General features: G+C 48.8%; 1 protein-coding gene across 1 annotated transcript in view; it reads right to left on the minus strand.

Moving 5' to 3' along the window:
* Positions 1 to 23,792: 23,792 nt before the first annotated feature.
* Positions 23,793 to 27,508, minus strand: part of LOC149326766 (lysosomal acid lipase/cholesteryl ester hydrolase-like) — a 139,986-nt gene continuing 136,270 nt past the window's right edge. The window contains exon 9 of the mRNA XM_089564669.1: positions 23,793 to 24,079. Within this exon, the coding sequence (XP_089420795.1) occupies positions 23,822 to 24,079 (258 nt within the window). The 3' untranslated portion in view covers positions 23,793 to 23,821. The remainder of the gene's footprint in view (positions 24,080 to 27,508) is intronic.

Genomic DNA, 27,508 nt, shown 5'->3' on the forward strand with positions numbered 1-27,508 from the left:
CCGAGGAAGCAGCAAAATTGAAGCAGATGCGCTCTGATAGGAATTGCGAATAAATACACGGTCACAGCGCGAACATAAAACACATAGTTAAGCCGTTGTCCCGAAGATAGGGCACGGCATCGAAAAGTTTTCGCGAATACTTATCATACGAGCGGGTTAATCTTCAGATAGGTGTATACATGAATCCATATGCGTTTTTTTCACGCATTGCTAACATTTAGCGATAACTGGGCGTGGGCACTTGTCTTGGTTCCTGCATAACTAACGATATCTGTCTTCATATGCTGTCATATTTCATATGCTGGTTATCGGCGAATATTTGTACTATGGCAGTGAACTGAGCGACGTTAGTGTCTTCGTACGCAAGTTCGTGGAAAATAAGATTGTTTCAATGAGAACGCTTGTCCTGGTAATCATTACTCGAAATTACCTTTCTACGAAAGTGACAGAGCGAACTTGAAGTTGCTCTGTGACACCGGTGGCACTGTCCGCGGAGTTATGAGGCTGTGACTCAAAATTAGGTACACCCGATTCTAGGGACTCAAAGCGTGAGTTAACGTAGTGGTGAAATTTCTTGAGCTGTGCGATATCGTCGGCCAATCTCTTCACAGCTGTAAGCAGCTCACCAAGCATTTCAATAATTACAGGCTAGTTAAAGGCAGCGCAGTCTGTATCAGTATTTAGCGAGTGAACGGCAATGGAAGCAAGCGTGGAGACAGTGTAGAGTTTTGTTTTGGTGTTGGTGGACTCCTCATGAGAGGCGTCCAGGCTACTTTCGTCATCTCGGCTTGAGAGAAGAATTTGATGCGATAAACGAGTTGAGAATAATAAAACACAAAACATTACTGCGATTGTGTGGGCATGGAAACATATCTAACCAGAACAATGATCGTTACCGAAATATGTACCATGTTTGCCAAAAGTAAATAGGCAGAATGGTTTGCACCTCACTCGTAAAGTGGAGACCTTACGGTTTACCTAAAGGTCAAAAACTATAGAAAGTTGAAGACATGGGTTCCATTTACGTGACGGAGATCTGGAGCTTGAGGGGTGGCATAGGTGCTCCACCCTACGATTAAGAAGGAAATTGCGCAGCATGGTTGCTTTTGGCAAGGACTGTCCCTGCAGATGAGCAGCGCATGAGCCTTATGCTCTGCATTTGCTGCTGCTTCGGTCACTGACGAAGAAATGCAGGCTCAGCTTACATGATCTGTTGTTGATGTTACAGAAACTGGCTTCGCGATGATCGGTTGGTCCTAGATGACGCCATAGAAGTGAATTGCATGTAACCCCGTTGGTGCGTCGATAAATATATCAGCGATGCCAGTGCAATCCAAGCTCGAAGAAGGAATGTGTCCCCCCCCCCCCCCCCCCCTCCCCATGACGGAAAGGTGAAGGCGATGATTCTGCAGTTGGTAGTACTTCGAAGCAGTGCGCCGCAGCATGCAGTCACGACGAAAGCACCGGTGAGGCAGGCAGTGATGAACTGCGGTAGACATGGCACTTATTGAGTTAGTGTAATAAAATTACTGTAATTTAATTACTTTATCCGGTAATTTGTGATGTAAAAAACTCAATTTCTGGGCAAATAATTTAGTAATGTAATAAACGACTTTCGGAAGTAATTTTGAAGAAGAATAAATTGTAAAGAATAAAGAAGAAGAATAAATTGAATTACTCGTGAAATTACTTGAATTAAAATTAGCTGTACGCTATAAACAGAAAGAAGTAAAAAGGGAGTAAAGTTGTCCTCTAGCGCACACCCTTTAAAAAAAGGCCAGAGGACAGCTTTACCCTCTTTTTACTTTCATGTAGGCGTATTCGCGTTTAGAGTGTAGGTAGACTGAGACTGGGTCCCCTACAAGCTAAATTTACGGGATGCAACGGGGATGAGGCCAACAGGCCGAGTACCAGGAGTCATCTCCTCTTTATTCTCCTTAGCGCGCGGCCCGATATCCCCTCTCGATCTGTCCATCGGGCAGCAAGTTGCAAGCAGCAGGTCCACCGGGCAGCAGGCTCTTGGAGCGCCCGCTTGCGGCGTCCCCCTATTCCGTGCGACTTAGGGTGCCTGGATGCCCGCTTGCCTCGCCGTCGAGGCACCGTAGCGCATCTGGAGCAAGAGAATTAGCAGAGTAGAGTCCTTCTCTCTCGCTCGCCGCACCTTCTCTACCGCATTGTCAGTCCCCTTGGAGGGGGGAAGGGATGTTCCGAAACGGCGACGCAAGCACGTGGCTTCGCCGGGGCAACGTTTGCCACTGCCGCTAATTTGTGGTGACACTCGGAACAGGAGGTTCAAATGCAGTGCGCTCAGAAGGATCGGGCCACTGTCACGACGGTGCCGTTGTGGAAAAAGAGGAGAGGGGGAAGAGCAGAATCCTGCTCCGTCAATGGTGGTGCCACGCAGTCTCGTCAGATAAAGGTGCACACAGCAGTAGTGGGAAGTTTCATTGGAAAAGATCAGCAGAGTGCACATTTCGCGAGTATCCTTCAAGAAGCGAGATGCAAGGCAGTGCTTGGGGTGGCAGGTGCCGCACGTCTTAGTTCAAAGCTATTCAGGAAGGCACCGAGACACTCCCAAGGCTAAGGGCGGAGTAGTGTTTGCCCTTACAAAAAAGTTTTAGACGGTCTATAGAGTGTCTATAGACGTCTGTCTTTAAAGTCTACAGGCTGTCTCTAGATAAATTCTAGAGAACAGTCTATAGACAATCCATAGAATTATGTATGGCCATACACTCTTAGTAGACTTTTGTATATAGACAGTCTATAGACTATGAATAGACAAAAAGCAATATCTGTAGGAAGTCAGTAGAGTCAATAAGAAGTCTATAGACTGTCTATAGACCATTTTTATAAGGGATATGGTTACACTCGCCGCCCCTAGGCGCGAGGGGAAGCGGCGGAAATGAGCATGCCGCGGACATTACGAGCGCAGGCTGCCGAGGTCATCTCTTGGGACCACCGCGGCAATTAATAGTTTAGAAACTTGTCATGGTGGAGACAACTGAGAGCAGCAAGGTGTTGGGTTCACTGCTCGTTTCTTTCTTGAGCGCATTGTAAGCATCGAGTGTTCGGCCATGCTTGTGTTTTATTTGTTTTGTTGGCATTGCCTTATCTTTGCAATGACCCACACTAGAAGAAGGAGGAGGGATGAGGGAATAGTTTTCTGGGGCGGGATTTGGCGGGAAGACCAGAGATTATGTGCGTCTAGAGAGGTTGGCGTTTCTTTTACTCTGCTTTGGTTTTCGTATAGATGAAAGCACAAACATATTTAGAGTAACTTTTTGCGCGCAGTAATTGGCAATATGATTTAGTTACATTCACACGTTTTTTAAGCAAGTAAATAGCAATGTAATTTAATTGCTTTCTAAAAGTAGTTTGCCATGCATGAGCTCTGGCAGTAATTAACAACCGATGAGCACCTTGCCGTCCTCGCTGTTTCCTTACCCACTCCTGTGACGATTTTCAATGAAACCCCCGAGATATTTTAATTCGCTTAGCGACAGCGTTAAAGGCACCGTTCACCACAAAATCCGGTGTTCGCGTTGTCGGCGTCGGCACTGCGAGTCGAAAAAATGGAGGACGCTTAAGCTTCGCCTTTAAGAGTGGAACGCGACAGCGTCTTGCAGCACTGCCAGGGATGTCCACGGTACGCCATCGCCATTTCGGCGCGACGGCTTGCCTGCTGGACTAATCGCTCGGAGTCTCTAGGAATCCCCTAAAAGCCCATCCACCGCCCGAAGAGATCACGAACAGGCTGCAGTGACGCTGCTCCCTGAATTGGCCGAGGAAATTATTCACCATTACAAATTGGGACGTAGACGTAGAGTGGACGTAGATTTCAGACCCAAAATTAGATACTAGAGAAGCTGTCGCGTGGAGGGGGCTACAAACTAATACATTTATGAACTCGGTATGGGCGTACCACGTGTACCCAGACCTGAGGTCGCATGATAGATGCACACACTGTGGGGCGAGAGGGACCCTCGACCACACGATTTGGGAGTGCCCGAATTCTCCCGGGGCGGGCAAAAATAATGACAGTGGAGAAGACTGGGAGGCCCTGCTACGAAGCTCGGACCCTGAGCTCAAGCGCACCACCATCCATCTGGTGGAAGAGGCCGCTACCACTCATGGACTACTGGCCAGCTTAACCGCGGACGCGCAACTCCCTGTCTCCCAAGCCTGCGTGCCGGGGACGGGGATAAACGTCCTTTTTTGAACTTTTTCACGGTGTCCACAGACTAGCGAAAAATAACACGCTAATCATCTTGGGGGATTTCAACGCCATGGACAAGAGCTGGGGGTACCAAAAGGCCACCATTAAAGGCAAAACGCTAGCCGAGGTTGCAGATAACTTCCACTGCAACCTACTCACGGACCCAGCAACCCCTACCAGAATTGGAAATAGCGTCAGCATCGACACCTGCCCCGACCTCACATTCGGAAGAGGACTCGGACAAACACAATGGGAGAACCTATTGGAAAATTTAGGCAGCGACCACTACGTACTCAAGACGCAAGTAACCTCAGACAGGCTGAAACGCCAGTTGGGCGCGGCAAAAATAACGGACTGGAATGCGTTCCGCGAAGCATGCGACAGCAACCTTACCGAGAATGGCATACAATCGTTAGAGGATTGGGGAAGCATGCTAAGGGATACGCAAGACAAGTACACCAAAACCATAAACCGAACAGCGGAAACACCCGAGGTGGACGGTCGGCTGCTCAAGCTTTGGGATGCTAGGCGCAGTCTCACCAGGAGATGGAAAAAACAAAAACATAACAGGAAACTCAACCTTAAAATCGCCGAAATTACAGCGAAAGCAGAGGAATACGCCACACAGCTGGCAAAACAAAATTGGTAACAATTCAGCGATTCTCTTAGTGGGACGCTAAGCACGACACGGACTTGGCGTATCCTTAGAGCGCTCCTCGATCCGACTAAGACAAAAGCTGAAAACAATAAATCCATTTACCGGTTCATTCACCAGTTCGAGGGCACTGACTCGGAACTCCTCGACAGATTGCGCGCCAAATGCTTCGGGAGCACGAACCCGCCGACCTATACAGGGGAGTACCGGGGAGACGATAACGCTAATCTGGGCAGACCCATCACACGAGAAGAGGTCTACGCGGCCATGCGAAACACCACCAGAAATACGGCCGCGGGAGCGGATAAAATAAACAACGCACTCATCCGCAACCTCAGCGATGCGCTGGTCGCTGAACTGACAGACTTCCTCAACAAACATTGGGAAGCTGAAACTGTCCCCGAAGAGTGGAAACATACTGAAGTGGTGATGATACCCAAGCCAGGCAAGAAACTGCAGATAGAAAACCTCAGGCCGATCTCGCTTACGTCATGCCTGGGAAAACTATACGAGCGAGTGGTAACGCAGATACTTCAAAACTACATGGAAGACAACGAACTGATCCCTCACAGCATGTTCGGCTTTAGAGCAAAATTATCAGCTCAAGACGTACTCCTCCAATTATATGAAGGTGTACTTCGGAACGTTCCTCGGGACGGAGAAAACGTGATAATGGCCCTAGACATCAAAGGGGCTTTTGACAATGTGAGCCACGAAGCAATCCTTACGGGCCTGGACAACCTGAACTGCGGGCGCAGGATTCACAGCTTCGTCAAAGCATTTCTATCCAACAGAACTGCAACCATCGGTATAGGAGAACTTCGGTCCGAGAAGTTTCGAACGCCTAACAAGGGAACACCTCAAGGGTCGGTCATTTCACCCACGCTATTCAACGTGGCCATGATCGGACTGGCGAAGCAACTAAAAGAAATTGACGACATCCACCATGCCATTTATGCCGACGACATCACAATATGGACTAACACTGGCTCACTCGGCGAGAAAGAGGATAGGCTACAAGAAGCGGCCACCTGCGTTGAAAACTATGTCAAAGCAAGAGGGCTAGCATGCTCGACCGAAAAATCTGAGCTCTTACGGGTTTGGAGAGGAAAACGGAACCGAACAGTCCCTACCAGTAAAGAACTTCGACTACAAGTTTACCTCGAAGGAGAACCAATACCAGAGAAGACACTCATACGGGTACTAGGGATGTGGATACAGTCAAATCAACGCTGTACTCACACCCTTGCGCTATTAAAGGCATCTACACTCCAAGTGGCCCGCATGATTACGCGCATCTCACACAGACGTCATGGCATGCGAGAAGAAGACACACTCAAGCTGGTCAGGAGCCTAGTGGTCAGCCGGGCGACGTACAGTCTCCCGTACTACAATCATATCAAAAGTGAAATACAACAGGCGGACGCGATTTTACGCAAAGCGTATAAAACCGCGCTTCGACTACTCCATAACACCTCAACTGAAAAGCTCTTAGCCTTGGGACTGCACAACACGTTCGAGGAATTACGGGAAGCGCAGCATGTTGCCCAAATGCGCAGACTACAGCAGACCCCCACAGGCAGAGTTCTTTTAAAGAAACTGGGCTACACCGAACAAATTCGAGAAATATTGAGAACTAAAACGATCCCCGATGAGTACCGCAGCACGCTCAGGGTGGCACCAATACCAAGAAACATGGACCCGAACCTCCGAAGAGAGGCAAGGGCCGACCGCTTACGGAAAACACACGCATCCCAGGATACAACAGTGTATGTCGACGCTGCCACATATGCCATGACTAGGGGACAAGGCACCAACAACGCAGTGGCAACTGTAGTCAACTCGGAATTACACGAGATTACCAGCGCCTCCCTGCAAGACTGCACGATAGCTGAGGCTGAAGAAGCGGCCGTCGCTCTAGCGGCAGCGGAGGGCTATCGGACTGGGCGGTCACTGACAATTCTTACTGATTCACAAGCAGCCTGCCGCAACTATCTTTGCGGCAGAGTCGGTCACAGAGCGCTCCGCATACTCCGCTCTGTAGACTGCAAGACGCAACAAACACGTGCAAAACCACACAAGCCGATCAAACATAACATCATCTGGGTACCGGGGCACACGGGGGTGGCAGGAAACCAAGAGGCAGACAGGATAGCTCGAGGATATACTAACTACCGAGCATCCAACGTCAACGACCTTGACGAATACCTGCCAGTACCTCAGGAATACTCGGCCATACTCAACAACTACAAAGGCAGCAGGATGCGGTACCCACCACCGCACAAATCTTTAAACAAAGAAGAGGCTGTCACATGGAGACAACTTCAAACGGGGTCATATCCAAATCTAAACACACTAAGTAAAATTCACCCCACACTTTACGCACACAATTGTCCGTGGTGCCATGAAAAACCTACACTGTATCACATCACATGGGCATGTCAAAAAGTCGACATCGTCCCAGTTATACAAAACCCAAGTGTGGAGCAATGGGAGGGTCTGCTCTCCAGCGACTGCCGCGATGACCAGATCGGTTTGATACGGCGAGCTCAGCTGACGGCAGCATCCAGCGGAGCCCTGGAATAGGGGCAACCGACCGTTGCGGATGGACTCATCTGACCACATAAAAAAAAGCACTTGTGCTGGAGCCAAATAAAGTTATCCTATCCTATCCTAAATGAATAATAGTTGTTCAATCGAAAATGGCTGTTGTGCGTCTTCGTTGCGGTTGTGATTTTAGAGGGAAGGAAAGGTGCACTAAATGTCTCGCACACCAGTGGACACCTCAACAACACCGTGAAGGAAGGAATGAAGTTTGTAGTCAAAGAGAAAAGATAAAATTAGCTGTGGTTCAACTGCTGCTGAACCTGGTTATAGAGCGAAAGCTATGGCGTATCGGGCAACTATATGCGGCTTGCCGTCTGTAACATTGAGTGCGTTGCGGACGCTGGGTAGGCAGCGCACCCACCCTGCCACTCTGGCAGGTGGCTGTTAATGGTTAATCGCGAGAGTTTGGTTACCCAATGAACACTGCGACCTATTGCTGGAGTGCCGCGTGTCTGCCACAACGTTGTCAACGCTAACGTATGCAGCCCAAATCTCTCTCTAACCACCCCATGTACCTCAACCACCCCACGTACCTCAGGCGTCCACTGACCCAGGGAGCCACTTATACGCATTTCCTTTCCTTAAAATCATCGGAGTCTAAAACGCTGTCAACGCCAACGCCAATGAACGCAATGAACTCCGACTGCCTGTGGCTTCAGTGCCGCGTTTCTGCCACAACGTTGTCGATGCCTACGCATGCAGTGCACATCTAGCTGTCACTACCGCCACGTAGCTTAAAGCGCGACTAAGGTGTCCACTGTTTGAGGGGGCCAGTTATGCACCTTTCCTTTCCAAAATAAAGGACCAGAAGACCAGAAAGGACGCAGGACCTCAGAGCTTGGTGAGGCGAACGGCTGAACATCGGCTGATGATGATAATGTACTCAGGCTTAATGGCACATACCCACGGTGGGGGATTGGCCAGGGTGGATAGCGGATAAACTGCCGGCCCAACCGTTTACTTTATCTTCCTCGCCTCGGGGAGACGCCCGCTCGAGATCAGCGCAGAGCAAAGGCGAGAAGTGCTCCATGTCAATATTAAATCTGTCTCCAAAGAAATGACAGAAAAAACAAAGTAAGCTCGAAAGCGAAGAAACCTTTCCTCGACAGAACAGGCGACTCTAAACCAGGTAGCTTCTACAACCGACATAGTCACGAGCCAGCACAAAAAGGTGGTTGGATAGTCATCCTGCCATCCGCAAAAAAAAAAAAAAGAGGTCAGGAGGCAACTAAAATACCCTTTACATTATAAGCAATTAGGTTTCGATCCCGCCCTTGGGTTCGGCGAATCAATTCTAAGCAAACCCGCCGCGGTGGCTCGGTGGTTACGGCGCTCGGCTGCTGACCCGAAAGACGCGGGTTCGATCCTGGCCGCGGCGGCCGAATATCGATGAAGGCGAAATTCTAGAGGCCCGTGTGCTGTGCGATGTCAGTGCACGTTAAAGAACCCCAGGTGGTGGACATTTCCGGAGCCCTTCACTACGGCGTCCCTCATAGCCTGAGTTGCCTCGGGACGTTAAACTCGAATAAACCAAACCAATTCTAAGCAAACTACAAGACTTGTTATCCAGGGAACTAATAGCACAATCAGACAACAACCTCTGAAATCCATCAAACAAGCAGGACATTTTTGCTCCGTAAAGTTCATAAGGTTGCCGCAGAAGACTTGTTTAGAGATATCCTGGGCAAGCCTATCGTTTAGAACAATAATGCACCTACAGAGAACTTGTCAATCTTTCTGAACCACTGTCTTGCAGACATTACATTTCTAATTTCTTCCTTCGTTTAGGACACACCGCACTTTCTTCAGATAATAGAAGCACTTCATGACGCAGCCTTTATCCTATAGAGGATAGCATATTGGCTGCACTTGATGTCTTTCCGTAAGTGAAGGAACCGACGCGCTCTCGACCGCTATAACTGCATAATTGGATTTGATTTGTTTGATTTGTTTCCACAAACAAGGAGGTAAAAGGTTGTAGGGGAAAACAAGAGGCAAAAGCTGGAAAGAAGGCAGCTCCTAAGAAGGCAGAAGGAAAGGAGGCCTCAAGCTCCGTTTACAATGGCAGCAGCCGGCCAGGAGGAGAACTTGTTAAACAAAAACGATAAATAATGAAAGACCAGAAGCAAATTCAAAGGACAATTTGAAAATGTGCATAAATCCATGAAAAAAAACTACAAGTACAACGGTAAAATCATGAGCACAAAAACACTTGATAGAGATACATCGATATTAAATCTGCAAAGGTCATTCAGTAAGCAGGGTAGCCGGTGGCATAACATTTGCTGACCATTATCAGTACGTATGTGAGGTACAGACCAAGTCTCGGGAGCTCGAGTTGTGTAAGGGGCTGTGCGTTTTGTGAGATTAGTGAGAGAGCTGAGAACGCGAATACCTTTTACATCTCATCTGTCGAATGACGTGTGTGAATTGTATCTCTATTTCAGTTGTTACTCACGCTCAACTATTTTAGCACGAAAACACTATAGTATACTTAGCACGGTCTCAATCATCTGCGGCGCGAACAGATGAGATCAGCTTGTAGCGCTATGGTTTCGGCATGCGCAATGCGGATGAAGAAGTGAGCCCGCGCTAGAGAAAACCCTGTGCAACGATCCCTTGCTCTCTATCGTTGTCTACCAACGTCTCAGCTAGCCATGGAAGGTGCGTGCGTGTAAATCCCCGCCGTGTGAGGTAGCGATGACTCTCATGCGGTGCAGAATCCCCCGCTTAAATCTTTACTTATGCAGATGCGGGTTCAGTCCCTCAAACCTTTGCGCGCCTTGTGTAGACGTGGAAACATTAGAGCATTTCCTACGCAATTGCCGGAGGTTTGCACATCAGAGAAGGACGTGTCTGGAAATTCCAATTTCCCGAATGGGACTCACTTTGTCGGTTCCGCTTCTTCTCTCCTTCGGTGCTAGCGCCAGAGGTTTCGCATTGCGTCAAGCTTGCGATTTCCTCCACAATTACATAATTGCTACCGGCAGATTCTCTTGCTAATGGTATCCAAAATTTCCGCATTGCAAAATCTCTGAGCAATTTTTTCTTGTATCCGATTGCCTAATATTTTCGCCTTTTTATTTTTCCAATTAACTTTATTTTTTATTTGTTTTATTCTTTTTTGAAATTTACGATTACATTCTTAATTCCTCTGAATTGTTACCCAAAGTTACACCATCATCTTGGCATCAATTTACCTTCTTTTGGTTCTCCTCACTGAACCCTGACCAATCCCCCGTCGTTGGTATGTGCCATGCCACCAAGGCAACAACAACAACCTCGGCCTCGGCGGGACACTGCCGCCGCCGCTGCTCTGCCACTATCATCTCTTTCTATCACCTGTACTGCAGCCTTCAAACAAACGTGGCCGCGGTCGCCTCCCGGGCGACCTCCACATCGACCTCTACAAGCTTAACCTCGATCAGAGTTTAACCTTAGTCCAATATCGCCGCCACACACCCAAGAGCCAACCAGGCTAAACACATGCCTTCGCACGTCTACTCGGTATAACTACGTTGAAACCCTGCCACTTTCCTAGTTCGATTTCCGGTATTCGAAACAAGCATGAACGGTCCATTCGCACTGACCTACTCAAAATTTTTATAGGTTTACTGGAGTGTGGTGTGTAAAGTTATACATTCATTTTTTAGGAAAACTGATCGTATACCTGGGTTATACAGATTCATACATTCATTTATACATTCATTTTTTAGGAAAACTGATCGTATACCTGGGTTATACAGATTCATATATCTGGTCTGAGAGCCTAAAAGTTTTCGTATCGCACCTTAATTCATTCCGCCCTAGCATTAAATTTACCTTACACTACTCTAGGACGCAAGTCAATTTTCTTGACGCTACTGTTCGATTAGAAAATCGCCAGCCCAAAACCACGCTGTGCAGGAAGCCTATATTACAGACCGACAGCGATACTTAGATTTCAGTGGCCATCATCGAAGACACTGTAAGCAAGGCATATTTGTAGGGCAGGCAACGTGCGTTAAAAGGTTATGTACTGTCGACGACGACTATTTAAAAAATTTCCACACATTGAAAAACACCCTAATTGATAGGAACCACCCCGAGAGCTCCCTTAATGATGTTTTCCAAGGAGCAACCAGTCTTAAACGAGGTGATGTATTTACAAAACGTTGACAGTGAGCGGCCTCCTGCGCTTATAACAAAATACTCGAACGTCCTTCCTAACAAAAACCTAAGCAGCGAGCGTCTCAAGATTATATTTCCCGATGCACAGAGGGTGTCATGTAGACGCAACAAAAACCTGAGAGGTATCTTTGTACACGCAAGGTTCGTAAAGAAACCCCGGCCGACAGTAAGGTCACGCTCTCGACCTAGATGCAAGACATGCAAGCATTCACAAAGCGACGCTACACTTAGAAGCAGGCCAAGCGACATCATCTTCGATATAAAGACTACCTTTAACTGCGCGTTGTCTAACGCTCACATACTTCGCTGGTGTTCCTGTGAGAAACAATAGGTCAGAGAAAGCGGACAACATCGTGCTGTCACAGACAAGCACGCCCAAAAATCAGTGTCTGAATGTTTTATTAAACGTGGTCACAACGTCGGAGAACTTAAACAAATCATTCTCAAATTAGGCTTCACATCTCAATGTGCAGAGAGGTATTTCTAATCCGCGAATTTAAAACCATACAACGAGCGAGGATCAACATCTCCCCCCCCCCCCTCAAGAAAAAAAAGACTCACACCATACAAGCTTTTTTTGCTGCACACTTCGGCAGTGACGTATTTCTTTAATGAGGTCTTGCACATGGTCATAGCAAAAATAATACAAAATAAAAATCATTGCACACGTATTTTCAGTACTCCATATCGCTTCTTCATCATTTCTTTCACACTGTCTCCCCCTACCTATCCTCTTTTCCTCTTTTTACTCGATAGCAATAAGACTAACGTTCTGCAGAAAATCTAGCGTCGTCGTCAGCGTTGTGAGCAAAAAATTCCCGTAGAAGCAACCTAGGTGGGCCACGTATGTCACGGGACCTTATAGCGTCGTCATGACCTGCCCACTGAATATTGAATGACCGTCCTGGAAGGTGGCAGTTAAATTATTGATTGGTCGCAAGAGGCTGTTCGGGAAGAGTAACCTGGGTCGAACAAGCCCCGCTGATGGAAGCACGAGCCATCGCAGGGCGCGCTCGTCGCTTAATTGGCAACTGCATCAGTTTTTAAGAATTTCGCAATATTAGAGGATTCAGATCTATATAAGCTGTAGGTGAAGCATGCCAAGTCTTATTGCACTAGCATTTAAAATAGTGACGTAATCGGCGCTTGAATTTTGCGCTTCTCATTAAAGCACCGGAGTAGTGCGGGGAAGTTCAATGTGACGTCACGGAAGGTATGATTTCAAATTACCGCTGCCGTCAGCCATACCCTGTCGTGCACCGTTGGATGATGCCAAACAACGCTCGGCGGACTTTGCTGTCTGAGGCGTTGGTTTTTTTTTTCTTTCAAAGCAGGTGTTTGTGCGTTGGAAATGTACCGATACCTTCGATGACGTCATCAGGCGCCCCCCTATTTGGCTTTTTGCTCTGCGGAGAAGCTTGAAGGCCGTCGCGATTTTGATCGGTGATTACGTCACCATTTCAAAAGCTAACAGAAGAGGACTTCGCATGCTTTTCCTGCAAGTTTCACACATTCGACCATTTTAGGCTCGTCGATTTTTAAAACCTGTGCAGTTGCCCTTTAACCGCCGCACCACTGCGCCAGGAGTGGTACGAGGACTCCCATCGATCTATGAACGTGAAGTACAGAATGACCGATTCCGCATATTTGGGCACCAAGCCGTTGACGTTGTGTGTCAATATACGAACATGGGGGCAGCACCCCTTCGCAATTTCTGATCTGCTTGAAATGTTATTAAGCTAAAAGTACAGCAACAAAACCGGTATCAGGATTGCAATTGTGTTCTCTTGCTTTCACAGCAGAATGCGCTGGATTGTTACGTGGAGTGGAATTGTGTGTTCAACAGAAGTGAAAATGCAGCTCGCATTCTTAGTCCACTGAATAGTGCATTCGCAGCTGCTCTATCGAAGCAAAGCAACAATAAAAATTTGTCTGTTTCATAACCAAGTGCAGGTGTTAACCTGTAATGTTTTGACAGGCACAGTTCAAGTTAGCACATCACAAATGTAGCTAGTCGCACCTTGAATAAACAGCGCGAACGAAGACGAGCACAAAAGACAAGAAAACGGACGACACAGCGCTAACAGTTGTTAGTCAGCGCTGTGTCGTCCGTTTCCTTGTCTTTTGTGCTCGTCTTCGTTCGCGCTGTTTATTCAAGATGCTTAACCAACTAGCCCGCCAAAACATGCTAGTCGCACCATTGAAATCTCTTTCGACCAGTTAGTTATTGCAGCGTTCGTGCCTATTTCAGCATCTAGAGCTGCCTGCGGTAGTATTCTGTTAGCGTGCAGCGTAAAAAGGTAGTGGTGGTGATTAGTCAAGCAGCTTTCAGCACCAGATTCATGAGCAGTACAGACTCTAGATTTACATCCAAGCTTATACCATACAGTCATAAAAGCTGTGTGTGTAGCAGTGCTGAGCCCATGGTCGCACAGAATCTTCAAAGAGCAAAAGAAGCATGGAAGCAGATGAAGCATTGCTCATCATAATCATCTTGACTACACCCACTGTAGGGCAAAGGCCTCTCCCATGTTTCTCCAAATAACCCTGTCCTTTGCCATTTGCGGCCACCGTATCCCCGCAAATTTCTCAATCTCATCCGCCCACCTAACTTTCTGCTGCCCCCCGCTACGCTTGCCTTATCTTGGAATCCACTCCGTTACCCTTTAAGGACCAGCGGTTATCTTGTCTTCGCTTTACATGCCCTGCCCAAGACCATTTCTTCACCTTGATTTCGACTATGATGTCATGACTAGGAAGCATCACTCATGATGGTAGTAATTTATCCTCTTGGATAAATTTCTTGTCTGAAAGAACTGCTACTTGTTCTTTCAGACATGCGACACCGATGGAGGAACCAACCCATGGAGCTCATGTAGATGTAATCAATGCCCACCAGACTCACGCCCAACAAACTACTCGACTCATCCGTCGTGTAGCACATCGGAGAACAGGCCTTCACGAAAGATACACCCTTCGCCTTACCCGACCATGGGTTAGTGGCAGAGCCACATACGCTCTGCCCTACCTACCCCTCACTAGTAAAAAACGCGACCGAGTAAACACTTTACTCTGGAGTTCCACGAAAATAGCGCGAAAGTGCCCCTTCCGACGAAAGTGCGCCTTCCTCTCTACACTGCGCCTACTCAAGACCTGAGCCCATAATCCCTATGAAGAACTCCGGCAGGCGACGCTCACAGCCCAGAAAGCCCGCCTCTCACGCACTACAGCAGGTCGAGCTGTTCCCTACAGATGTCGCCAGTAGGACTCCCATCGGCAGGCACCCCCCTACTTTCTGCGATTAGATCCAGAATTATAGTCCCCACTCTCCCTAAAAACATGCACCCAGAAAGGGACGGGAACTGCAGAACAGCCAGGGCGGAAGCCTTACACAGACAAAAAATCAGGGGGACACTTTGTCGACCTACAGTGCGGTGAGGCGGAAGCCTTAAGCGTGGTGTTGCTGCTTGTGTCACTGATGTGGGGTTAAGAAGCTTCGCCTGTAACTGAGAGTGGAACGCGACAGCGTTCTGCAGCGCTGCCAGGGAGTCCACAGAACGCCATCGCCCATTCCGCTCTAAGCCTTGCTCGACGGTAGATTGATTTTTGAGGAGGAAGATGGGAGTGAACGAAGACACCGTATTCACTAGACGCGCCTTTGTTCATTCCAAAACCTTCGAGCTGGCATGCATGAGTGGGTAGCGTGCTCGTCTCGCACTCCCGAGACCCTGGTTCGATTCCCCAACTCGACGAATTTCCTACTCGGTTTTATTTATTCATTTAAAAATTGGCTGAGGCTTAGCTAAGGTTAAGCCTAGTCTGATGCGAAGCATATTGATGGCTAGGCTTGGTAATACATGGCTTTCCTTGGTTGAATACTTGGTCATTTTAATACAACCACTAGAAGTGTAGCAAGGATTGTCGTGGCAGCTATATACGGGATCATCGGTGAATTCAATGCAGAGTGTACAACCGCTGCCCCAGCACCGGTTACAACAGCTTTCGCTTCTCGTTCAAATCAGCCCTGCTTCTAGGCGGCATCCCAACACCTGGCCGCCTCGTAAGTGCCCGGAGAGCGAGGCAAGCTCAGCTTTATACCGCTGCTGTAGCGCCACGTGGTCAGCTGCAGCGCCTCTGATGTGGAGCCTCCACCGCCGCGGCCGACCGCGCGAGCCGGCAGCCCATCTCTCCTCTGCTGTGACGTCATGTTGTCACGTGGTCAGCCGCCGCGCCTCTGATGTGGAGCCTCCACCGCCGCGGCCGACCGCGCGAGCCGGCCGGCAGCCCATCTCTCCTCTGCTGAGACGTCATGTTGTCACGTGGTGTCACGTGGTCACGCTAAAGGTCAATGGTAGCTCCACCGCCGCGCTCGACGGGCCGTAGTGTAGCTCTAGTAATATGCTTCGCATAAAAATTCTACACATACTACTGACCTGCCTCTCATTCGCACCTCCTTCCGCACCAGAGGTGGCCCTAGATTGCAGGGAGCGCCTACTCACCACTATTTAAGATCGGGACCAGCGCAAGGTCATTACTAGCGGTCTCTCGAGGATAGCCCTCCGAGGGCAATCTTGTGCTTTGTAAGGGGGCCCTCCCTACAGAGGGAGGGCGCCCAAGTGCCATGTAGGGGGCCTCGCCCCCAACCTCTGTAATATTGGCAATGAAAGCAACAAAAGCATTTGTTGGGCGAGTTGGTGTTTTTGATGATCCATAACTACAGCGCAAACGACAGGACAGAGATGAAGAAGGGACACCACACAGCGCTGTGTGGTGTCCCTTCTTCATCTCTGTCCTGTCGTTTGCGCTGTAGTTATGGGTATTGGCAATGAATGCTTCCACTACCACCCAACCGATGGAATGACGGAACTTAGGAGTGTCACTTTCGAAACCGAGTGATGGCGGGTGTCAGCGTGCTCGGTATTCAGGCGAAAGCCTTTAATGCCTCATACTGTCGTTAGCAGCAGTGTCGGCAGCCGCGTCGGCAGAGTTGTCCGCGTATCGGCGTCGCTACTTAAAAAGAAACTGCGTCGAGGTTGGGAATCGAACCAGGGCCTTTGGCGTTTGAAGCGGAGACGCTCCGCCACGAAGGCTCAAGGTTTGGGCATGAATAAAGGCGCATCTAGTGAGGCGGAAACTTGGGCTAGTTGGAAAGCGTTTGGATTCATATTTGCTAGCGCTTAGTGACAACATGGGACAAGAACACAAATACACAGGACAGACGCTAGTAAATGCATGGGTTTCATAAATAAAATAAAAGGAATAATAAATAAAAATAAAGAAAGGAAAATAGCAAAATAAAAGTAAAAAAGGGAAAAGGAATAAAAATAAAATATGAGAAATAAAAATAAAAAGCAATAAAAATAGGAAATAAAAATAAAAACCAAATAAAGAAATAAAATATGACAAATAAAAAATAAATAAAAACAAACAGTGCGGCAGGAAAAGCTTTCGCCTTGCAGCACCTTAGAGAGCCAAAGTACCCCCTGAATTTTTTTTTTAGTGTGCTGGCACTCAAGCCCACGTTCAGGGAAAACGCCTTTCGTCGCTCTGGTCCTCCGGTTAACGGGTGTTTGCTACCTGCCGAGGTGGGTAGGCTGCGATGGCATCATAAGGCCACGTGACCTAAGTAGCAAGTGGGCCACCTGCTTTTCCACCCACAACGCCGCCTACGACGCAGCATTTCCTGCAGAACACGGGCCATGACTGACGCGCACACGCAGAACGACTGCAATAAACATTGCGCCATGTATCTACTATGCTTCGAGCACATGCACACAAATACACTGTACACACTACTATGCACATGCAACACAAATACACTTGACATACTGCATTAATCAGAAAGAAATATCACGAATAACAGCGTAATCACTATAAACAATGCAAAACAATGAGCAAACAGTGCTAGCGCTCCTAATTAATATTTGTCCTAACTACGTAAATCAGCCGTCATTTTTCTATGGACCTTTTTCCTCTACCAAATTGTCAGACTTTAAAGTTCTAGATGCTTAGAATTTTTTATTTTTGAAGTTCAGATTTTACTGACTTCTATGGAGTCCACATTTTGAATCCTGAAATTAAGTCTTTAGGCCACTGCCTTGTGAAAAACTTGTAAAACTGTCGGACCTGACATCATTGTGGCTACTCAATCTCTTGCGACTGAGGTTAATGCATAGAAATATCAAATCAAGTCCAATTTATTTCAACATCACAACGTAAATTACAATGATTCGGGTGCAGGCAAAAAGCCCTCAGGAGGCTTGACGAGACCTACACCCTACTAACAAACACTTGGCAGAAACAGCTATGATGATCGCTATGTTAGGAATGAGCACAAAACAATAGGAAAAATTCGGAAGAACACACAAGAAACAAAAGAGAAAAATAGAGGAGAAAGAAGAATACCAATTGAAGGCGCTGTTCATGCCATGCAGTGATGTCTTAGAGGTCTAAGCGGTCAACCAACACCATGTTACTAGCTTCGCGCTAGTGTGCGTTTTTTGTGTCTGAAAGCTCATCCTTCTGACATTTTAATTCGTTTTAGCTTTCGTTCTGGCCTGAGCATTGACATCAATTTAACCTCCGTGTTGGGATCTCTGACTCCATGCTGATGCCATGCCTGCTCTCGCACTCTGACTTTAACCAGATGTTTAGCTTAATCCCCATGACTGCAGTGTCAACAGAGCGACAGGTATGCTCGAAAATCGCCTGTTTTAGGGGACGCGACTTTTTGTTGAGGTTTTGTTGTGTCCCCTTATTGCTTTTGTGTGTGTGCGCCCCCGCATCCTCCTCCTAACGACCACTTGCCCCTCGTCGCACGCTGTCGCCAGATGCCCCCCATGGTGCGCCCCCGCATCCTCCTCCTGTTTTGGGAAGCCACTCCCTCCCGTGGACGCTTCTCCGCTCCCTCCTTTCTTCGGGCGGCCAGTTCGGCTCCTGCCTCGGTCGACGCTGGTCGCACCCTCATCGGCTTAAATAAACGAAGTCTTAAAGTACCGTGTGCGTCTTTCGCTGCATTCAACACAGCGACCGGACACGACAGTGGCGACGAGAAAGTGGATTCGACCCGCGCTACGCAACGCTATTGACAAGCCATGGCTACGCGAGGGTTTCCCAATCAGATACCAGAGTTCAACGGCTCATCGTGGTCATCGTGGGTTGGACGCCTTCAGTTCTACTTTGAAGCTAACAACATCACAGACCCAGCCTTGAAGAGGGCCAACCTGCTGACGCTGTGCGGGGAGCAGACCTACGATACTGTCTGCGCCCTTATTCAGCCAAGCACACCAGCGGCAGTGTCTTACGACGACATCGTAAAAGCGCTGCAAAAGCACTACGACCCAAGGCCATCCGAGGTCTACAGCCGGGCTCGCTTCCAACGACGAGATCAACTGGGAGGAGAAACTGTGAGCGCCTACGTAGCCGCGCTCAAGAAGCTCGCTGCCGACTGCAATTTTGGAACGCTGTCGACAACAGCTACCGGGCAGGAGGGAGACGCAGCTTCTTCTGCTAACACCACCATGCTTCCCTTGGACGTGATGTTACGCGACAGATTTGTGTGCGGACTGAGTGACGAGTCACTGCAGCAGCGCCTGTTCGCTGAGAAGGACCTCACATTCAGCAAAGCTTACGACATCGCCGTTCGAGCGGAGAGCGCCGGTCACCAGCAGAGAGGGATTCGCCGGAACACCGAGCCGGTACACCAGACAAGCAACCAGGTGCGCAAGCCTTCTGTTGTTGTAAAATCGGTCAAAAAGGCACAACGCTGCTGGCGGTGTGACGACCAACACAACCCCCAGGGATGTCGATTCCAGTCAGCCACGTGTAATTTTTGCCACAAGCGAGGGCATATCGAAAGAGCATGCATTACGAAACGGAGACTTGCCAAGATAAAGTCACCTTCCCAGCCTAATCACAGCGTCAACGCCTCAGAGAATACGCCGCTATCTGATCTCCATGGAACAACATCAGCAATACCATCTGTGTTGTACGACCTGAACACCATGAATCTCGGCACGCGACCGAAGATTTTTACAGAAGTAAGCGTACATCACCAGCTGATTAAGTTCGAGGTGGACTCCGGCGCAGCCTGTACTCTGATCAGTGAGGACACGTTCCGAACTTCATGGCCATCTGACGCACCCGCCCTGCAACAAGACGACACGCACCTGCGAACGTGGTCAGGACAGAATCTGCCACTATTGGGCTCTGCCAACGTGCAGGTTAACTTCAACGGCCAGACCCATACGCTACCTCTGCTTGTTGTGAAGGGCACAGGATCAAGCCTTCTAGGGAGAAACTGGTTTTCTCCACTAGGCGTGATGATATGCGGCATACACCAGACGCCGAGCCAGAACATGGTTGAGCAACTGCAAGAGAAATACGAAAGAGTATTCTCGGAAGAGATTCCAGGAAACGAAGGGCCCCCGGTCACACTGGAGTTGTTGGACAACGCGCAACCCAAATTTCTGAAGGCCAGGCCGGTGCCGTTTGCTCTCCGAGATTCAGTTGAAAAAGAGTTGGACAAACTGGAGCAGCAAGGTGTCATCGAGCCGACGCAGCATTCAGAATGGGCCACACCACTTGTCGTAGTTCGCAAGAAGAACGGAACCATACGCCTCTGCGGAGACTACCGGAGCACCGTCAATCTTGCGACTAAAGCGTCCTCTTACCCGCTACCGACACCTGAAGAAGTATTCAGTGTACTACGTGGCGCAAGAGTCTTCAGCACATTGGACCTCACCCAGGCGTATCAGCAGCTGAAGGTGAGCGAGTCAACTGCTGAATTATTGGCAATTAACACACTGAAAGGCTTGTACAAAGTCAAGCGACTGCCTTTTGGCGTAGCTGCAGCCCCGGCCATATTTCAAAAATTCATGGAGACAGTGCTTCAGGGCATCCCAGGAGTTTGTGTCTACCTTGACGATGTCATCATCAGTGGCACCTCCACTGAAGAGCATGCAGTGCGCCTAGAGCTCGTTCTCGAAAGGCTAGCAAACGCTAATTTGTGCATAAGCAAATCGAAGTGCTGTTTTGCGGTGCCAGAGGTGCAATTTCTGGGACACCGAATTGATGCGGAAGGCATTCACCCTACCGAGGACAAAGTGCGAGCGATCACAGAAGCACGAGCTCCAACAAACAAGCAGGAGCTACAGGCTTTTCTCGGACTCTTGACGTTCTACGACCGGTTCTTGGAACAAAGAGCTACCGTGGCCAACGACTTATACCAACTCCTTCGGAAAGATGTGACATGGACATGGTCGCCACGCCATCAGCAGTCATTCGATGCCCTGAAAGACCTGATTCGAAGATGTACAGTCCTCCGCCACTACGACGAAAGGAAGCCTCTGCTTTTGGCTTGCGACGCATCACCGTACGGAGTCGGCGCGGTTCTATCGCAAACTGACGAGCAAGGAAGGGAAGCTCCCATCGCCTTCGCCTCACGTACGTTGTCGCAAGCAGAACGCAACTACGCGCAACTTGACAAAGAAGGGCTAGCCATCGTCTACGCGGCGACACATTTTCACCAGTACATTGCCGGCCGGAAGGTGACCTTTATAACCGATCACCGACCGCTATTGGGCATTCTGGGACCACAAAGGCCTATGCCACCAACTTTGTCTCCGCGAATGACACGTTGGTGCATCAAACTCTCAGCGTACGACTACGCTCTGGTCTACCGCAATGGGAGTAAACATCAAAACGCCGATGCGCTAAGCCGTCTGCCACTAGACGCAACTGTTGACGAACCATTTCCACCAGGAGACGTTCTGATGTTCGAAGCACTGCCAGAACCTCCGCTTACAGCAGGCACAGTTGCAGCATCTACGCAGAAGTGCGCAGCTCTCCGGCTAGTTTACACAGCTGTTCAACAAGGCAACGTGCATAAACTCAAAGGGGACAACTTCGACGCTTACCGCAGGCGAGCTACAGAGTTGAGCACCCATCGCGGCTGCATCATATTTGGGTCCCGAGTTGTGATGCCGAGAGAACTACGCGCACAAGCTATGTCTCTCATCCACGCCGGACATCGGGGCATCGTTGCAATGAAAAAGTGTGCCAGAAGCTACATGTGGTGGCCTGGCATTGACAACGACATCGAAACAGTGGTGCGAGAATGCAAGCCTTGCCAGAGCAGCCGGAGCGCCCCGCCGAAAGCTCCTGTCCCAGAATGGGAAAAGCCAGACACACCATGGCACACACTGCACATTGATTTTGCAGGACCAATTGAGGGCTGCACTTTCCTTGTGGTCGTAGATGCCTACACAAAGTGGCTTGAGATAAGGCAAATGGGACAGACGACTTCGGCAGCAGTCATTGACAACCTCCGATCACTATTTGCAATGTTCGGCCTGCCGCGCAAGGTAGTGTCGGACAACGGAACACCGTTTGTGTCTGCGGAGATCCTCAAGTTTTATCGCGACAACGGGATCTCATCAGTTACATCGGCCCCCTACCACCCAGCGACAAACGGACAAGCCGAGCGCTACGTAGCCGAGCTAAAACGCGCCCTTGAAAGAGATCAGACAGGCTCGCTGCAGCGCCGCCTTGCGCGCTTTCTCTTCAAGCAGCACACGACGGTTCAGAGCACAACAGGCGAGACCCCCTCGAAAATGATGTTCGAGCGTGAAATGCGAACCCAGCTCACAGCCATCCTCCCCGAGCCAAAGGCAGAGACGTTCCGGGAAGAAAAAGCAATTCCGCGCTGCGGCACGCTTAATGAGGGGCAGCGCGTCCTCGCCCGACAGTTTCTGAAAAAGCCACGCTGGGAGGAAGCTACAATTGTCAGACGCATAGGCCTGCGCTCTTGGCTCGTCAACATACATGGCACAGTAGCACGCCGACATCTCAACCAGCTGCGTAGATTTACGACGCCGTCTGAGAGCTGTCCGCCAGCGGATAGAACACGTGCACCATCTTCCCACATAGCCTGGCACCTCTTCCCGGAAGAAGAGACTTCGCCCAGGACAGACCTAGGAGACACAGCGAACAACAGCCAGCCTACAAGTGTTTCTCCCCCGAGCGCACAAAGCCAGCGCGCCTCCACGCGTGAGCGCCGACCCCCTGCACGATACCAGGCAACTTTCTAAGGGGGAAGGAAGTGTTGTGTCCCCTTATTGCTTTTGTGTGTGTGCGCCCCCGCATCCTCCTCCTAACGACCACTTGCCCCTCGTCGCACGCTGTCGCCAGATGCCCCCCCCATGGTGCGCCCCCGCATCCTCCTCCTGTTTTGGGAAGCCACTCCCTCCCGTGGACGCTTCTCCGCTCCCTCCTTTCTTCGGGCGGCCAGTTCGGCTCCTGCCTCGGTCGACGCTGGTCGCACCCTCATCGGCTTAAATAAACGAAGTCTTAAAGTACCGTGTGCGTCTTTCGCTGCATTCAACACAGCGACCGGACACGACAGGTTTTGTTGAGGTTACACCGAACTATACAAACAGAATGATGTGAAGCTGCGTCATGTCATTCCACACATTAATTCTCTCTTTTCAGCTGCGACATTTCAGCTATATAAGTTTCAGGGGAATTCCACAAGGAATTCACCAGGATTGGAGCAATAAATCAAGGTTCTGCTGCAAGTAAGGTGTTTTGGTCTTGGCACTGCCTTGGGATGCACGTGTTAAGCGAGACTGCTGTGCAGCTACCCATTGACAAATTACTGTAGCATACTTGACGAAATGGCTTCAAGACAGACAATAACGCCGTAGGATAGGCAAGACACACGAGGGACAACAAGACCGACGACAGGACAGAAGACAGACGACAAGACAGACAACAAGAAAGGAGGCAATCAACAAGACAGCAGACAGACAACAGGAAATGAGATAAGAGATACAACAGAACGGAAGACAGACAACACATACTACGTAACTACATCCGGCCAAATCTTTAGCTGGCGTGCGTGACGGCCGCTTTTTCTGCGCTCCGGCGCTTCACGACGAAGCGAACTTGCGGAGACCTCAGTATTAAGCAGGGGCTTAGTGAGCCTGTGCTTAGAGTTAATATTTTCGCAAATTTCCTTCGTCACAAGCTGCAGGAGCAAGGAAAATGCAGTCTTCACACACGCCAGTTAAAGATTTGGCCGGCTGTACATGCCAAAAATATGACAAGACGACTGAATTTTTCTGTCGTAATTCTGTTGTGCTTTTGGACTGCGGGCGTCATCTCTGCTGTCTTCATTCGTGGTCGTTTGCAAAGCGACTGTCAAGGGCGTCAATCATCGGTTTGTGAAGGAAATCTGCGGCCATATAACTAAAGATGAAGTCGAGGTGGCGGAAGAGTGCCTGTGGAACAACGTGGTTGAAGAGCACCCTGGAGCCCAGCCTCTTTACGAGGTCCTCCACGTCTTCTGGGGCGGCGAGGGTGTCTTTCTCGGACGAAAACAGTGCCACGGGAACAGCGATGCGTTCCAGGGGATAGGGAGGGGGCTCCGCCTGTAGGGATGCACACGCAGAGAGAGTTCAGTAAGAGTGAAGTTTGTACCAAGATAGATGCGCATAATTTACTAAATTAAGACAGAACAGTAATAAAGGTCTAGCTGAAGTGCCCTTAAATACGCAATATGTGTACGACGTTGCACCCAGTAAGAATTATTTATGAACAAGACAGCCTAAATCTTGGATGGTCCAGTACATATTTCTTAACAGCTGAAAGGACACTGCGCGTCCATGGTTCGTTCAAAATCCTTGACAGCTCGCTAGAACAAGTCTGTGCCGGCTCAGAGTCTTAGTTGAGGCTTAACAAACTAATTGTGGAGCCGAATACAGTTTCCCTGCAGAGCCGCATCAGTTTCTGTTTCGATCTCACGCAAGTGATCTGTGAGAGCGCTGTGCCCTTGTCTAGAACAGTCCCAATAGGGTGCTTCTTGCTTTCGATATTGTAGTTCGAATACGCAGACAGACAGATACGCACTAGGGTTCCAAAACTGTTAATACGGTGTTCGGGAATCATGATGCTGCGGCTGCTGATGATGATGATGGCAATAATAAACTCGATATATCTATATGTGGCACACAGCACAAAACTTACATCATCATCATCAGCAGAATGACTACGCCCACTGCAGGGCGAAGGCCTCTGCCATCTCTCTCCGCTAACCATGTCTTTGACCAGCTGTGGCCAACGTATCATCGCAGACTTCTCACTCTCATCTGCACACTTAATTTTCTGCCCCCCCCCCCCCCCCCCCCGTGCTACACTTGCCTTCTCTTGGCATCCGCTTGTTATTTTGCCTTCGCGGTTATTTTTCTTCGCATTACATGCCCTGCGCAAGCTCGTTTCTTCTTGATTTCGACTACTATGTCACTAACCCGCGTTTGTACCCTCACCTACTCTGCCCGCTCCCGGTCTCCTAACGTTCACCTACCATTTTTCTTTCCATAGCTCGCTGCGTTGTCCTTAACGTCATTAAGCTGAACCCTTTTCGTTACGCTCCCCGTTTTTGTCACATAGGCGAGTACCTGTTAGATACAGCTATTGTATACTTTTCTCTTGAGGGATAATGGCTGCCATTCATGACCTGAGGGAAGATGCCATAAGCGCTCCACCCCTTTCTTGGTATTGTTTGGCTTCATCATCATCATCAGCCTGACTACACCCACTGCAGGGCAAAGGCCTCTCCCGTGTCTCTCCAATTAACCCTGTCCTTTGTCAGTTGCCGCCACTGTATCCCCGCAAACTTCTTATTCTCATCCGCCCACCTAACTTTCTGCCGTCCGCTGCTACGTTTGCTTTCTCTTGGAATCCACTCCGTTACCCTTAAGGACCAGCGGTTATCTTGCCTTCCCATTACATGCCCTGCCCAAGCCCATTTCTTCCTCTTGATTTCAACTAAGATGTCATTAACCCGTGTTTGTTCCCTCACCCACTCCGCCCTCTTCCGATCTCTTAAAATTACACGTATCATTTTCCTTTCCATAGCTCGCTGCGCTGTTCTTAACTTAAGCTGAACTCTCTTTGTTAGCCTCCACGTTTCTGCCCCATAGGTGAGTACCGGTAGGATACAGCTGTTGTATACTTTTCTCTTCAGGGATATTGGTAAGCTACCATTCATGATCTGAGAGAACCTGCCATATGCGCTCCACCCCATTCTTATTCTTCTAGTTATTTCGCTCTCATGATCCGGATCTGCGGTCACTACCTACCCTAAGTAGACATATTCTCTGAATACTTCCAGCACCTCGCTACCAATTGCGAACTGCTGTTCCCTTGCTAGGCTGTTGAACATTACTTTGATTTTCTGCATGTTAATTCTTAGCCCCACCGTTCTGCTCTGCTTGTCTAACTGATTGATCATGCTTTGCAGTTCTTGTCCTGAGTGGCTTAGCAAGGCAATGTCATCGCGAATCGCAAATTACTCAGGTAGTCTCCATTAACTCTTATCCCCAACTGTTCCCATTTCAGTCCCCGGAATACCTCCTGTAAGCAGGCAGTGAAGAGCATTGGCGAGATCGTGTCTCCCTGCCTGACACCTTTCCGTATTGGAATTTTATTGCTGACTTTATGGAGAACTATAGTAGCTGTGCAATCGTTATAAATATCTTCCAATATTTTCACATAACACTCTTCTACACCCTGATTCCGCAATGCCTGCATGACAGCTGAGGTTTCCACTGAGTCAAATGGTTTCGTTTGGTTTATGGGGTTTGGCGTCCTAAAGTGACTCAGGCTATGAGGGACGCCGTAGTGGAGGGCTCCGGAAATTTCGACTACCTGGGGTTCTTTGACGTGCACTGACATCGCACAGTACATGGGCCTGTCTCTGCGTCTTTCTGCGTCTTTCGAGTCAGTAGCCGAGCGCCATAATCACCCCATTCTTATTATTCTAATTATTTCCTCTCATGACCCGGATCAGCGGTCACAACCTGCCCTGAGTAGGCGTATTCCTTTACTAATTACAGCACCTCGCAACCAATTGTGAACTGCTGTAAGCTGGCAAAACGGGCTGCAGCTAGCACTAATCCTGAGGCCGCTCTAATTCAATCTTGCCCGCACCTTTTGAGTCAAAGCTTCGATGACCAAGTGGCTCGACTAATTACTGCTGGTCATCCAAATGCTTTTAATTCCAGAGTTTGGGAAAGACTGCTCTACAAAACAACGAATAGAGACATAAAAGCCAAGCATGAAGGGAGCAGACAGATTATTCTGCATTTCCACAGGGTGTCGCACAATATTAAGAAGATGACAAACAGATATCACATCAGCGTGATTTTTTGTGCCCCGTTCAAGCTTGGCAAAGTTTGTGCAATGCTTGGTCATCGAAGGCACGAATCATGCTCTGAGAAACACGTCACCAAGTACACAAAATTTAGGAGCAAAAACTACCTATTAAATCCTCCTAACCAGCAATACTGTTTATAGTGGACAGATGGGAAGATACTGTAAATATAGGGGCAACTTGAACTTAAAAATATCCGGTGGTTTTTTGGCACACCGTTCTAATAGCTGTGGTTGTAAACCGCTCTTCAACAAAACCAAGTTTTTTGCATACGCCAAAGACAAACTGGAGCGAGAGATTATCGAAGCTTTTCTCATTTCTAAAGCGCGAAAAGTGTACCACCACACCCTCGGCTCCACTCCTTGATAAAGAGCTTCGAGTTCTGGACGGACACGTGTAGGCTGCTTCTGTTTGTGGAAGGTGATTCCTGCCGTCTTTTCTGCAATTTTCATAAGTCTTGGTTATCTTTTGACTCGGAATGCTTTTTTCATTTTCGACACTGCTTTGCTGCTAATGGTTTTAACTGCCTACCCTGGTTGCTTGTTTTCGCCTTTTTCCTTTTCAGCTTTGACGCCACCTGGCTGAGATAAACGATTCTGCGTTGATAAACACAAGTTATTTCTTGTCCATTCCAGGTTTAAGCCAG

The sequence above is a fragment of the Amblyomma mixtum genome, chromosome 10 (assembly GCF_055824585.1).
Source record: "Amblyomma mixtum isolate Tamu chromosome 10, ASM5582458v1, whole genome shotgun sequence".
Classification (NCBI taxonomy): Eukaryota; Metazoa; Arthropoda; class Arachnida; order Ixodida; family Ixodidae; genus Amblyomma; species Amblyomma mixtum.